The sequence below is a fragment of the Octopus sinensis genome, linkage group LG12 (genome assembly GCF_006345805.1).
Source record: "Octopus sinensis linkage group LG12, ASM634580v1, whole genome shotgun sequence".
Taxonomy (NCBI): domain Eukaryota; kingdom Metazoa; phylum Mollusca; class Cephalopoda; order Octopoda; family Octopodidae; genus Octopus; species Octopus sinensis.
In genome coordinates this window covers 79,205,457-79,221,074 of record NC_043008.1, presented here as the reverse complement: position 1 = coordinate 79,221,074, position 15,618 = coordinate 79,205,457, and the positions used below count along the sequence as shown (strand labels likewise).

The 15,618-nt window shown below is 38.5% G+C and overlaps 1 protein-coding gene across 1 annotated transcript in view; it reads right to left on the bottom strand.

The window, feature by feature from the left end:
* Positions 1-15,618, bottom strand: part of LOC115217852 (peptide-N(4)-(N-acetyl-beta-glucosaminyl)asparagine amidase) — a 112,398-nt gene that overhangs the window by 52,500 nt on the left and 44,280 nt on the right. The window contains exons 3-4 of the mRNA XM_029787554.2: positions 14,143-15,316; positions 11,511-11,624 (exon numbers count right to left, since the gene is read on the bottom strand). Coding sequence (XP_029643414.1) covers positions 11,511-11,624; positions 14,143-15,316 — 1,288 coding nt within the window. The remainder of the gene's footprint in view (positions 1-11,510; positions 11,625-14,142; positions 15,317-15,618) is intronic.

Here is a 15,618-nt window from a genome sequence, read left to right as displayed (position 1 = left end):
TCATACTGGCTTCATTTCTTGCGACCTTATGCATGTCCTCTGCAGTCACAGCCCATGTTTCACTGCCATGTAGCATGGCTGTTCACACACGTGTCATACAGTCTACCTTTTACTCTGAGCGAGAGGCCTTTTGTCACCAGCAGAAGTAAGAGCTCTCTGAACTTTGCCCAGGCTATTCTCATTTTAGCAGCTACACTTTCAGCGCTTGATCTGTAGAAAAGGCGTAGGTAGAAACTCTATAAATAGGACGAGAAACGAGTAATCAACTTAACGAAATTATATGAGCTAACCATTGAAAATGTCCCCTCTAGTTCTGATAGTGACTCAGCAATTAGCGCAAGGTCATCAGCATAGAGGAGCTTGCAGGGGCATCCTGTCTTGAATTCCTCTGTTATTGCCTGGAAGACTATGATAAATAGGAGGGGGCTGAGGACTGAACCTTGGTGGACCCCTACCTCCACTTGGAATTTTTCACTTACTCGTTGTCTTACTGACAGCGTCCCTGTACATGGCTTGCACAGCTCTCACTAACCATTCATCTATCCCTAGTTTTCTCATTGACCACCAGATAAGGGATCGGGGGACCCTGTCAAAGGCTTTCTCTAAGTCAACAAAGGCCAGGTACAGAGGTTTATCTTTGGCCAGGTATTTCTCCTGCAGCTGTCTTACCAGAAATATAGCATCAGTGGTGCTTTTTCCTGGCATGAACCCAAACTGCATCTCATCTAAACTGACTGTCTCCCCAATTAGTTGGGCTATGATCCTCTCCGTGACCTTCATTACATGATCCAACAACTTGATACTTCTGTAATTATTTGTATCTAAAGCGTCATCTTTACCTTTGTAGCAGTTGACTATAGTGCAGCTACACCAGTCATTGGGTATGACTCCTTCATGTATCACCTGGTTAACTATATGGGTGACTAGGCTATGGCTGACACTGCCTGATATTTTGAGCATCTCTGCAGTGATTCCTGATGGGCTGGGGGCTTTCCCTGTCTTCATACTCTTAATTGCTTTATCTACCAAGTTACTGTCAACTCGGATAGCAGGCCCCTCTGTTCGGCAGACTCTCTTTCTCCCATTCATTTTCTTTATTGAGCAACCTTTCATAGTGGCATATCCAAACCTCTCTCTTTGCAGCCTCATTTAGTGTAAGTGAACTATCATCCATGCGGACACATTTGTCTCTCACACACTGTCTTGCAACATGAAATACCTCAAGTCTTTGGTCCTCACGGCACGGAACATTGGCAAACTTTTTCTTATCTGCTTCCCTTCTGGCAGTCTGATACAATTCCTTGCTACCACCATCCTTCCAGTCCTTCTAAGCCTGTTTCTTTTCTCTAATAGCCTTGTCAACAACATTGTTCCACCACAACGTTATTTTGGGTCGAGAGGGGACTTTGCACCATCCACAGTGGCCCTCAGCAGATTGTCCTGTAGAAACCACCAGTTGTCATCTACATTGTGTGAAGCTATATCCCCTGCTATTTTGTCAAAGGCTTCAAGTATTATGTCTCTAAATCTCTGTCCATTGGCAGGATCTTTAAGCTTCCAGACCCTTCTTCGCCATGCTGGTCGTCTTCTGGGCATCCACTTAGCCCTGATCCTGAAGTCACTAACTACAAGTCTATGTTGTGAGGTACATTCTTCACCTGGGAAGGTTTTGGCATTTATAAGCAGCCATCTTTCCCTTTTTCTGGTGAGGATGTAGTCAATTTGGCTAGTGTGTCTGCTAGAACAATAGGTGACTAGGTGACTGGCAGGTTTTCTGAAGTTAGTACTGCAAACCATAAGATCATTCGCATCGCAGAACTCCAGCAGCCTGGTTCCCTCCTTATTGCGGGAGCCAAAACCATAGCCTCCATGTACGAAAATGGAAGTCCCCGGCATGTTGTCCGACATGTCCATTGAAGTCACCAGCCACAAAGAGAAGGTCCCTGTCATTCGTCAATGCAGTAGTCTGCAAGAGGGTGTCATAGAATTGATCTTTCTGTCAATTGGATAGCCCCAGCTGAGGTTGCTAACCCATGATGAAGCACTACTCTAATCTTAAGTATTCTGTCACATACTCTGACTACCTAAATTACCTTATCTACCCATTTCTCCACAAGAAGTATATCTACGCCCCCGACCATGTCAGTGTTCCCTGCCCAGAAAATCTTGTACCTGTGTTCTTTGCCTGTGAGGAACCTAGCAGAGCTCCTCTCCACCTTACTTCTTGGATGTAGCACATATCAACATATCTCTGTTCAAGCATCTCAACAATCTCACCAGACCTACCTATCAGTGTGCCAACATCGAAAGTACCAACCCTGAGGGTGTGAGAAGTATGGGCCCTTGAGACCCTGGGACGAGGGAAAGTAGCGTCACGTATGTATATGTATATGTATATATAGCGGAGAATTCACAAAAAAACAAAAGACGAAGACAGGTGGTGTTGACAACAAACGGATGTATTAGTATAACGCTCAGGAAGTGAAAAAGTCTTTAATGTTGTGAGCCTACACTCTTCCACAGAAAGAAACAAGGAGAGAAACAAAGAGAGAAAATACACATATGTATATGTATATGTATATATATATATGTAGAAGCAGTACACCTGTAGGATCACCAAGGAAAAATGATACATGTAGAATAACATCACCAAGCAAACATACAGACTTACAGACACATAAGCACACAGACATACAGACACACAGAAGCATAGACAGATAGACACAGGACAACACAGTCACAAAAACAAAACAGAACAGACAAACCAGTGCTTCAGTGGTGAACTATGAGGACATTAAAAGTAACATAAAGTGGTAAGTGGAGATTAATTTTAAAGGAATGTTAAAGACTCTTTTGAAATAATTGAAATAATGAAACCATCCTGGAGTGGGGCCGGGGTGGCCGTTTCACCTTTATTTGTAAAATTTCATTTTTCCATTCTTTCATATGTTAATTGTCCCTGCATGTGTTTGTCCTGTCTATGTTAGCCCCTTGTGGGTAATTAAAAATCAGTATGTATATATATACTAGCAGAATTGCCCCGGCGATGCTCGGGGCTGAATTGCTTGAAAGTACTGTTAATGATTGCACTGAATTATGATGACTATTCAGGCAAGTATTGATATAAGTTTACGGTGGGAGATAAGGACTTAACGATCAAACGTGTGCCATTGCATTGTTTTGGGGGAACCAAATTTCTAATGAGCATTATAGGGGCACCAACTTTAAGTTTGAGAATGTGTGGTGGTAGTCCAGGGGGCTGAAAGGAATTGAGTACCTCTATTGGATAGTTGATGACGTCCTCTGGGTCAGGAGTTGTATCGATAGACTTATATACATAGACATCCCCAGGAATGAGTTTTAGCATTTCATCATTAATATGGTGAACAGTTTTATTCCTCGGGGCCAGAATAGCCCTTTGGCCAATCCAATCCATATTCTGATAATTAGCTTGTAGATCTGGGAACACTGCATCTCTGAGATCAGAAGGCGTTTTAACAATGGTACAAATGGAATCGAATGCAATATTACCATTTTCATCCTCTGGTATTTTGCCTTCGCCAAGTGCAAGGAGGGTGTGAGAAAATGCTGCTGATGTGATATTACGTCGCATATGAGCACGCATATTGGTGTGAAGTTTGAGATTCTTCACCAGTGGCCACAATGTGGATGACTTAAGACACGCACTTACTGCATCAGTTCTAGTCCCTTTGGGAATAACGGGAAGTGTTTGTCGGAAGTCCCCTGAAAGAAGAAGTGTTATGCCTCCCATCGGAGCTGAAGAGTGTTTGATGTCTCTGAGAGATCTATCTAGTGCCTCAAGAGCACCTCTGTGGGCCATCGTGCATTCATCCCAAACGATAAGCTTGCATCGTCTGAAGACTTCTGCCTGATCGGAGCTGTTACTGATGTTGCAAGTTGGTGTTTCAGTCTTCGCTAAGTCAAGCGGAAGCTTGAAAGTGGAGTGAACTGTCCTGCTGCCTGGCAACAAAGTAGCCGCAATTCCAGATGATGCCACAGCTAGGGCATTGTGTTCGCCTAATCTCAGCCAATATTAATTTGTTGAGAAAAGTTTTCCCAGTGCCCCCAGGAGCATCCAGGAAAAATATCTCCACAGCTTTGGCCCGGACTGAATTAACAACGGAGTTGTAAGCGAACTTCTGTTCTGGAAGGAGCTTTGGCTCATTGTCGGCTATGTACTCGGCAAGCTCGTCAATATTAAAAACATGTCTCACGCAGCAAATGTGAAGACAGAGTGTTTGTGCCTTCCCGGTTTGTTGAAGGTAGGCCATAGAGCGGCAAGGCACTACCGCCCATATCAAGTACAGTATCTTCGAACGTAGTTTGTTACCACACAGCCACACCTGCCCCTATGTGTGTATGTGTGTGTATGGGTAGATATATTATGCCTGTATATATGTGTATATATATATATATATATGTGTACATATTACATGTACATCTATATATATATATACATCTACACATAAAATACAAAATAGAAAGTTATATCTTGATATCGCTAGTGATAACAATACTCAAAATATATAACAGACTGGAATTGTAGGCCCGTCTCTTGCAACTTCGATCAATTGGATCTTGTACTCCCTCTTGTATAGAAGTGTACGGCTGCAGCGAAATTCATTTTTGGACTTTCTTCTATCGAAGACATTTTAACAAAAATGCTTCCATAAAGATGGTGAAAATATTGTCAATTTACCCAAACAGGGACACAATTCAATTTTAAAACAATAACTAAAGCCCCTTCTCTGAAGGGGGAGGGTTATGGTTTACAATTATTTAACAAATGCAACACAACAACGTTTCCCTGACGAGGAACCAACAAACGTGATTACAATAGTCAAACAGTAATAATAACAACAAATCTTTTTAATGTATCCCCATTTATGTGAAACCACTTATTCAAGTTCAAGTCATTGATGCAATTTTATACGAATTGCTAATACACACACACATAATAAGGGTGAAAAATTGAATATTAATTTGATTAATATGAATTGAAAACCAGTGGTGTAGCGTATAAGACCATAGCGGATGATCTTCTAGCAAAAAGGATGACCAGTATTAATTGCTCATCCCTTTTATATAAACACTTTCACTTTAATTGTTGGACAGTGAGGGCGCGTGGCTTAGTGGTTAGGGCATTCGGCTCATGATCGTAAGGTTGTGAGTTCGATTCCTGCTGGCGCGTCGTGTCCTTCAGCAGGACACTTTATTTTCACGCTGCTCCAGTCCACTCAGCTGGCAAAAATGAGTTGTACTTGTATTTCAAAGGGTCAGCCTTGTCACTCTCTGTGTCACGCTGATTATCCCCGAGAACTACGTTAAGGGTACACGTGTCTGTGGAGTACTCAACCACTTGCACGTTAATTTCCCGAGCAAGCTGTTCCGTTGATCGAATCAGCTGGGAGCCTCGTTGTCGTAACCGGCGGAGTCTTTAAATTGTTGGACACTTGCAAAGAGAAAGGAGGAGAAAGTGTAGTGGTAATGGTAGGAGTAAAGCACTTGAAATGAAAGAGGGAAATCGTAAAATATTAAGTTTTCTCGAATTTTTGCTTAATTGGGGGTGAAATTGAAAAAACTTTACACGCTACGACCCAATGGAATCTACTTGGAAAAATGATAGGTAAATTCCAATTGAAGAAATTCTATATTGTAGAACTGTATAAAAAACGAACGGTTTGGGAGGCAGAGAAAATCTGCCTTTTATCATAAGAAGATATATATATATATACTCTTTTACTTGTTTCAGTCATTTGACTGCGGCCATGCTGGAGCACCGCCTTTAGTCGAGCAAATCGACCCCAGGACTTATTCTTTGTAAGCCCAGTACTTATTCTATCGGTCTCTTTTGCCGAACCGCTAAGTGACGGGGACGTAAACACACCAGCATCGGTTGTCAAGCAATGTTAGGGGGACAAACACACACACACACACACACATATATATATATACATATATACGACAGGCTTCTTTCAGTTTCCGTCTACCAAATCCACTCACAAGGCATTGGTCGGCCCGGGGCTATAGCAGAAGACACTTGCCCAAGATGCCACGCAGTGGGACTGAACCCGGAACCATGTGGTTGCTTAGCAAGCTACTTACCACACAGCCACTCCTGCGCCTCTCTCTCTCTCTCTCTCTCTCTCTCTCTCTCTCTATATATATATATATAATATATATATATATATATATATATGTGTACATATTACATGTACATCTATATATATATATACATCTACACATAAAATACAAAATAGAAAGTTATATCTTGATATCGCTAGTGATAACAATACTCAAAATATATAACAGACTGGAATTGTAGGCCCGTCTCTTGCAACTTCGATCAATTGGATCTTGTACTCCCTCTTGTATAGAAGTGTACGGCTGCAGCGAAATTCATTTTTGGACTTTCTTCTATCGAAGACATTTTAACAAAAATGCTTCCATAAAGATGGTGAAAATATTGTCAATTTACCCAAACAGGGACACAATTCAATTTTAAAACAATAACTAAAGCCCCTTCTCTGAAAGGGGGAGGGTTATGGTTTACAATTATTTAACAAATGCAACACAACAACGTTTCCCTGACGAGGAACCAACAAACGTGATTACAATAGTCAAACAGTAATAATAACAACAAATCTTTTTAATGTATCCCCATTTATGTGAAACCACTTATTCAAGTTCAAGTCATTGATGCAATTTTATACGAATTGCTAATACACACACACATAATAAGGGTGAAAAATTGAATATTAATTTGATTAATATGAATTGAAAACCAGTGGTGTAGCGTATAAGACCATAGCGGATGATCTTCTAGCAAAAAGGATGACCAGTATTAATTGCTCATCCCTTTTATATAAACACTTTCACTTTAATTGTTGGACAGTGAGGGCGCGTGGCTTAGTGGTTAGGGCATTCGGCTCATGATCGTAAGGTTGTGAGTTCGATTCCCGGCGACGCGTTGTGTCCTTGAGCAAGACACTTTATTTCACGTTGCTCCAGTCCACTCAGCTGGCAAAAATGAGTTGTACTTGTATTTCAAAGGGTCAGCCTTGTCACTCTCTGTGTCACGCTGATTATCCCCGAGAACTACGTTAAGGGTACACGTGTCTGTGGAATGCTCAGCCATTTGCACGTTAATTTCACGAGCAAGCTGTTCCGTTGATCGAATCAGCTGGGACCCTCGTCGTCGTAACCGGCGGAGTCTTTAAATTGTTGGACACTTGCAAAGAGAAAGGAGGAGAAAGTGTAGTGGTAATGGTAGGAGTAAAGCACTTGAAATGAAAGAGGGAAATCGTAAAATATTAAGTTTTCTCGAATTTTTGCTTAATTGGGGGTGAAATTGAAAAAACTTTACACGCTACGACCCAATGGAATCTACTTGGAAAAATGATAGGTAAATTCCAATTGAAGAAATTCTATATTGTAGAACTGTATAAAAAACGAACGGTTTGGGAGGCAGAGAAAATCTGCCTTTTATCATAAGAAGATATATATATATATATACTCTTTTACTTGTTTCAGTCATTTGACTGCGGCCATGCTGGAGCACCGCCTTTAGTCGAGCAAATCGACCCCAGGACTTATTCTTTGTAAGCCCAGTACTTATTCTATCGGTCTCTTTTGCCGAACCGCTAAGTGACGGGGACGTAAACACACCAGCATCGGTTGTCAAGCAATGTTAGGGGGACAAACACACACACACACACACACATATATATATATACATATATACGACAGGCTTCTTTCAGTTTCCGTCTACCAAATCCACTCACAAGGCATTGGTCGGCCCGGGGCTATAGCAGAAGACACTTGCCCAAGATGCCACGCAGTGGGACTGAACCCGGAACCATGTGGTTGCTTAGCAAGCTACTTACCACACAGCCACTCCTGCGCCTCTCTCTCTCTCTCTCTCTCTCTCTCTCTCTCTATATATATATATATATATATAATATATATATATATATATATATGTATGCGTATGTATATGTGTGTGTGTATGTATATATATATGTGTGTGTGTGTGTGTATATATACTGTTGTGCCTGGGGAGAGTCATTTTCTTTTTGTGCCTTATAATGTAACACACTCACCGGTAAAATTTCCACTTATTTCTTATTTCTATTTTCCTAAAATTTTCATTGCATCTTGCAACCTTTTCAATAGTCTTGACTCTGTCCGTTATTTACACTGTGTTCCTTTTTGTTTGTTTGTGCGCATGTGTGTGTGTGTGTGTGTGCGTGTGTGTGCCTATGCATGCATGTATGTACATATGTATGTGTGTATGTATGCATACATGTGTGTGTATGCATATGTATGTATGTGTGTGCATCTGTATGTATGTATTCTGCATATTCATGTGCTTGGATGTCCGTGTTTGTGTATTTTTTATGTATGTGTGAGTGTGTGCTTATATATGTATGCAACTCTGTTTCCTTGTGTGTGCATGTCACTTGGCTTGTTGGGTCCTCTCAAGCACAACATATCTCCAAAGTTGTGATGAGAAGTTGCTGTCGCTGTTTCTTCATGGTGAGGAGAGTTTTATATGTCTGCATGGCATCATCGATAGCATTTTTAAGTTGGAGAGACTGAACCATATAGGCATCCCATGCTTCTGTCTTCCCTTGCAATTCCTTTGACGTTCGATTGCCAGGCCTACCTCATTCTCCTTCTTCACTGGCAGGCTTTATTGTTAATTCCAACAAATTTGATGTCAAAACCTTTGCCACCAAGTACCTTTGCCAGTTTCACCGCATTGTTGACAGCCTCGTGCTGAATATCTACACTCTAGCCACATCTTCTTCTAGCATGTGACAAGGGTTTCTTTCTACATGTCTTTAAGAGCAGCATGGATGACTGACAGGCATGTTGCAATTGTAAAGTTATGCCAGTACTCCTTTAACTTAAAATTGCATGCACAAAGTGTTGGAGAGTTCCGAGTGTAAAGTACCTTGAAGGCATGGATTCACACCTTGATTCATAGGCTGGATGAAGGAGGTGGTGTTGGCAAGGAGGAACTCAACTCGGATTCCTTCATGATTCAAATCCAAAGCATTATTGATAACAAGCAACACCTTGAATTCCATGCATATATTTTGCTTGGCTTGAGGGATGAAGTATTGGCAGAACCAATTCAAAGTTAGACTTTTGGTAATCCAGACCTTGGGGTTGTGCATCCAGTGGACAAGCAGCAGGTTTTTATTCTTATTTTTGAAGACCTTCGAATTTGTGGACTTGTAGATAAATCCTGGTTTCATCATGAAGCCAACAGCATAGCGACACATAATTAGCAACTCTTTGTTCTTCTGTGCCTTAAATCCTGGGGCTATGGCTTCATCCTTCATGATGTATGTTCTGTAAGGCATCTTCTTCCAGAACAAGCCAGTCTCATCCATAAGGAAAACCTGTTCCAGCTTGTATCCCTTGTCCTCGATGATCTACCTGAAAGTCTCAAGGTACTTCTCAGCGACTTCTTTGTTGGCTGATGCTGTTCCTCCATGCAGGGAAACACACTTTATTTTAAACTGTTTCTGGAAATGGTCAAACCATCCCTTGCTGGCTTGAGAATATTCAAGCTCCAGTGCTGTCAATGGTCTTAGTTGCGGTTCTTCGGTGCCTTCTATGCTGTATCCTCTGTCGAACTACTGGTATAATTTCAGCACTTTCTCACGAGTGATGTTACTGCTCAAGGAGATGTTTTTCTTCTTTCAGTCACTGATCCACAATGCCAAGGCAGATTCCATCCTGACGAAGTGCTTATTTCTCACTATTGTTATCTTTTTGGCACTTTCACAGAAACTTACTACTATGGTAGACCTGATTGCCACCTTATTCTTCTTTATGTAGTGTGTGGTGCTTTCATTGACAATATAATAGCAACTACTGCAGCATAACTTTTACCTTCCTGGAACATATTCAGTAGTTGTTCCTTCTCATAGAGCGTCATAACCTTTTCTGGTGCTTAGGTTCACTGCCAGAAGCTTTAGAAGGTGTAGGGCGTTTTAGCAAAAAGCACAGCACTCAACAAAATACTTGAAACAGCTACTAGACGCAGTTTTTCCAAAAAATAGCCTACAAAATCTTCCTTTTGTCTAATATGCACATATCATCAACAGGAGATTGAGCAGAGACTACAAATAATCATGGTTTTGAAAAATTTAGTTTGTATTACCACTAGATACAGTAATCTATACTATAATAATAAGAGAGAGAGAGAGAAGGATCAGCAAGTAACCTAATTTCAATGAGGCTATATTGGCTCATAACCTTAAAATTATCCTGTTGAAATAAACAATATGTATGATCAAATGAAGCGATGATTTTTAAAAAAGCACTGGTATAAAATTAATGTTCACTCTCGTGTTGTAAATATCTTTCATCTGTCATTGCTAGCCCAAGTAATACTGGTGCAATACACTATATATATATATATACTTTCATTACAATGAGAGGTTGTTGTTATTGAGAAACAAATACAGCGAGAAAGAGAGAGTGAGTATGTGTGAAATATAGATAGATGTCACTATACTAATTTGAAAGCAGGAATAAGAAATACAATCAAGTGACGAGATGCACGGCTATTCTAATCAAAGGGAGCTTTGACTGAGAAGGAGCATCCAGTAAGCCAGCAAATACGGTATATTGTTATTAATAATTTAGCCTTAAAAAGTGTGTATTGTATGCAGGGACAATTAACATATGAAAGTGTGTATTGGCATGAAAAAAGCCATAAAAAGTCGTGGATGATATTTACAATTCTGCGTATATAAGATGGTTTCTGTGAACAATTATTAGTTCTGTGAATAACCTGAACCATGAATAAGCGAGGGTACACTGTATATGCAAAGAAAAAAGTTTGCCAGTGTCCTGTGGTGTGAGGACCAGAGACCTAAGAGGTTCTGGACTGCAAGACAGTGTGTCTGAGAACATTGTAATGGTATGGGAGAGAAGCATGTTTGGATTGTTGATGGTACAGTTATACTTGGTGATTCTGCTAAGAAAGAAGCATGGAAGTGCTACTATGAAAGGCTGCTAAATATGGATAATGCATGGGAGAATGCATTAAAGATATGAAGGCAAAGAAAGCCACTGGACCATCAAAAATTACTGCTGAGATGCTTAAAATATTTGGCAGATGGGATATGGCCTACTTACCTGTATAGTTAATCAGGTTGTTCAGGAAGGAGTCATACCCAATGACTGGCACAGTGGCATTATAGCAAACTGTTACAAAGGTAAAAGCGATACCTTAGAAGGAATTACAAAGGCATCAAATTGTTGGACCAAGTCATAAAAGCTACAGACTTGAGTTCAAATCTGATCATGATCAACTTTCATTCTTCAAGGGTCAATAAAGTAAAGTACCAGTCAGAAAAAGAATTGACCTTCATTGATTATACTCTCTCCATAAAGTTTGAGGCCTTAGTTAGAAATCATCATCTATGTTTAATGTTTTTCTCAATAGTTTACAAATGACATACCTTCAATAGTCCAGATTTTATTCTTATCATTTTTTAACTGCCATAAAACTTCACCATTCTCAAATGTCTCACTTGATACCCACACTTCAAGCTTGGCAATGGTTAGTCCACATTCTAAAACAGAAGTAGATGTGAAATTTTGGGTAAAGGAACAGGTATGTTAACACATGGATTCATTTTAATTTCTAAGCAGGACTAGTTAAACTATGAAATTGGAACAACCACATTTTAAGAAATTAAAATAATTGATCAAACCCTGGAAGAGTAACAGGAAAGCTATTTATTTTTTGCAATGACTGCTTGTAGGAGTTAGAATGGAAATTTATTACAATATATACTAGTATTTATGTTTATGTTTCAAAGGGATTCTTTGTTTATTATTGCAACTAAGGAGACATAACTATCCTTAGTTCATGCAGTTTATCTTGAATTTCACAGGAGTTTGACAGCTGGTTAATTCTTGGTAGTCCTTATTTAGCATCCAACAATAAACCCTGTTTTATTACGAAATACAACAACAATGCCTTACGGGTTATTTTATTCTTGAAAGTATATGGGGGGAAAACAATATAAACTAAGTTGTGAAATCATTTTTGTTGACATGTAATCTCAAATTGTTTTACATCGCCCTCTTTCCAAATGACTAGTGTTTAGTGGTGGTAGTAGTAGTAGTAGAAGATGTTTTGTTAATATTAAATAACTGTTTTTTTTCTTTCATCTAGAATTTAATTGCAATCACAATCATTACAGCCAAATACATATTTTCATTAGGGCCTTGAATGCAGAAGATGTGCGAAGGCTGGATGTGTACTGTCAGTGTGCATGTGTGTCACAACACTGCATTTCTTGAGTTGTGTGTTGTAATAAAGGGTAGATTATTGGATTATCTGGAGTGTTTTTCATAGTTCTTGGATATTTATTGCTTTGGCATGTTCTATTCCATTCTCTATTAACTTTAATGGATATTGTCTTTTAAGTAGTGTTTGTTTTAGTTCCCGGAGTCTTTTACTGTGAGTTTAAAGAGAATATTATTTTTTGAGTGTTTGGGATGACATGAGGAGAAAGTAAGTATTGTCTAGAATCTGTTTGTCTGTAGTGAATGTCTGTTTCAATGTTTTTATCTCTTTTGATGATTACTATATCCAGGAATGGTTTTACTGTATTCTATGGTGACGTTCCTCTACTCCTACTTGCTCTCTTATGTTCATCATGTACCTCAAAGGTGCTCTGTCCCTGTCTGTCTGTCTCACTTTCTAGTAGGGGAAACCACATGTCTCCTCTTCAGTAAGACACCTGTTCTTGCCCTTCTATTATACTTTCTTCTCTTTAAAAGACCCCCCTCCGCACAGTTGAGGGATCTTATTTTGTAAGTACTTGGTGACCTCACTAATACTAGTGTCATGGACAAAGCACTCAGTACACTCTATAAAATAAGTTGGTGTTAGGCAAAGCATTCAGCAGTAGAAACATTGCCAAAAGATTGGTGCTTATCACAGTCCACTGGCTTCTCAGTCCTGGTTAAATTGTCAAACCTTTGCCAACATGGAACATGATTAGGTGAGGAGGAGGAGGTGGGGAGTTGATTGGTTAGTATTACTGCAATAAATACAAAGTTTGAAAGCTTAAATGCTATAATGTGTTATAGCAATACTTGAAAGGGAGTAGTACTTGGAATAAAGAATGGCATGTTAATAGTAAATATGTGAGAAAAAATTATAAGATGTCAGGAAAGAATGCTAAATGGATATAGGTGCATGATTGTAAGAGGTAGGTCTAAATACAATCTATGATAAATGTATTAGGCTTTTTGCGATTGCTATGTGATAAGTGACAAATAAGTTGTTGCTAAGTACACACATTTAGAAAATGAATACATTGATCACACAAATCATACTAGATTATTTTGAAAAGCAATAGTGGTAGTATTTGTTTTATATTTACAAACATCATTTACAAGCCAAACTAAACTTTTAAAAATCTAATCAAATTTGATTAAAACCGAAATAGCAATATGAAGCAATATAGACTTGAGAATAATAAGCAATATAGACTTGAGAAGTTTCCCAGCTAATACAGATAAATTTACAACAACCCAATGGACAAGTAAAACTATCATTAAAAGTTAGCTTATCAGAAACAACAATAATGACAGCAATATAGTCCTCCCACTTGTAAGAAAATATACTTCAAAATAAATAAACCATTCAAAATCTCAGATATTTTAAATTTTCATTGATATTCATCAACAAAGAAAGACAATTTCTTGATTTGTGTCCTTGAATTATAAAGGAATCCAAATATTCCTGATCTAAAGTGTGTTTATAAAATGACAGGAAAGATGGATGTGTCTTTACAAAGTAGAATGGATGTAATTTCTTTTATGATCCTTACAGCTGTAAGGATCATAAGTTATAACAGAATAGTGTACTCAAATTATAATATAAAATAGATACACAGTAGAATGATGATACAAAACTACAGTTCTAGTTGTTTTGACTAACATCAAGAACATAACAAATAATTGAATTGATTAGTCATAAAAACATTTCTATTTGAAGCAAAAGCAATGTCAGCTAATATAGATGTTTCAAGAACTATCCATTAAACAAAATATCAATAAAAGTCAACTTACCTGAAACATCAAATTTCCAACTAACTTCACCAAATTCACAACCTTCAGTTCGAGATAAGTAAACCTTTTTCCAATCATGTTCTTCTTTGCGAAAAATATCTTTATAAGAGAATAGCAGTGATTGCCAACAATGAATTTCTGATTTACTGGAATAAGGGCGATAATAAATATCTTTGGCACAGCTATATTTCACATACAAGCATTTAGATTGCTGTTCTGCTATATCTGGTTTAAAAGTATAAGGTGTGTGCTTCTTTGTTTCACCACGCTGAAGGCGCCAAGCCAAAGATCCAGTTGTTCTGCCTTGTAATTCATCAGACTTAGGTGTTCTATGAGATGAGAATTCAGTAAGTTCTTTGGTAGATCTAAATGTTATTAATTTCTTCCTTTCTTGTGATAAATGAAGACTCTGCTCTGTTCGTATTTTTGCCAAAGTCTGTTGGAGCCATTTTTCACTTACTTTTGTTCTTTTCTGTTTAACTTTCTCATGTTGAGCAGAATATCGCCAAGTTACATCTTGAGTATCATCTCTTGAGAACCCAATAATGTAGCTGATCTCAACCTTCCATCCTGCCTCATACAATAGAGGTTTATCACAAACATTTTCACATGGATCACAATGGAGCCAACGATCTTGACATTCTGAAAAAACCTCAGTCCACACATGGTCTTTCCAACTAACCACAAGACGAGCTTCAAATCCCATGGCCCTACAACATAATGTAAAACAATTTGCCCATTCACCACATCTACCTTGTCTGGTTTCAAGCAATTTTTCAGGACTATTATACCTGGGGAACCGAATAATAACATTGCATAAAGGGCATGAATATAATTCCACATTCCCAGCTTTCCAGTAGCTTTCTTCATCGTTAGGATGATCAGAGCCAACAGCTATGACATTTTTACAACTGCAGAATGTACACAATGGCTTGTCAAACCATTTGAAGAATTTATTTTTGAACCAATTCAAGAGAACAATAAGTAGACAATCTTCCAAACTAACTGCATAAGAACTTTCAGCATCACAAATTGACTCTAACTTTATTTTGGCCTCTTCCTTCAGTTCTGCTATTGGGATTATTTGACGTGCTTTTTTTAGTAGACTAAATTTTTCATACTGTTGTACTCTTTTCACATACATTAAAAGTGTGGAATAAAAAATTTCCTCATTCTGAAAATAAAAAATGAATCTAATTTATAAAATTTATGAAACTTTCGTAAAAAAATATAAATTTAACACAAGATTAAGATGACAATATTCTGTTATATAGATCAGTTCAACCCACCCCAACATGAAAACTAAAATAAAGATTAATCTGCCAATAAGGATTATAATGACGTGGACAGTGATTACAAAAGTGATGATGATGATGATGTTGTTAATGGTCGAGATGTGGTAATGTTTGAGGTAATGGTGTTAATGATAATAAATTGGGAGTGGCATATGTGTGAGGATGGGTGAAAGATGTTTGT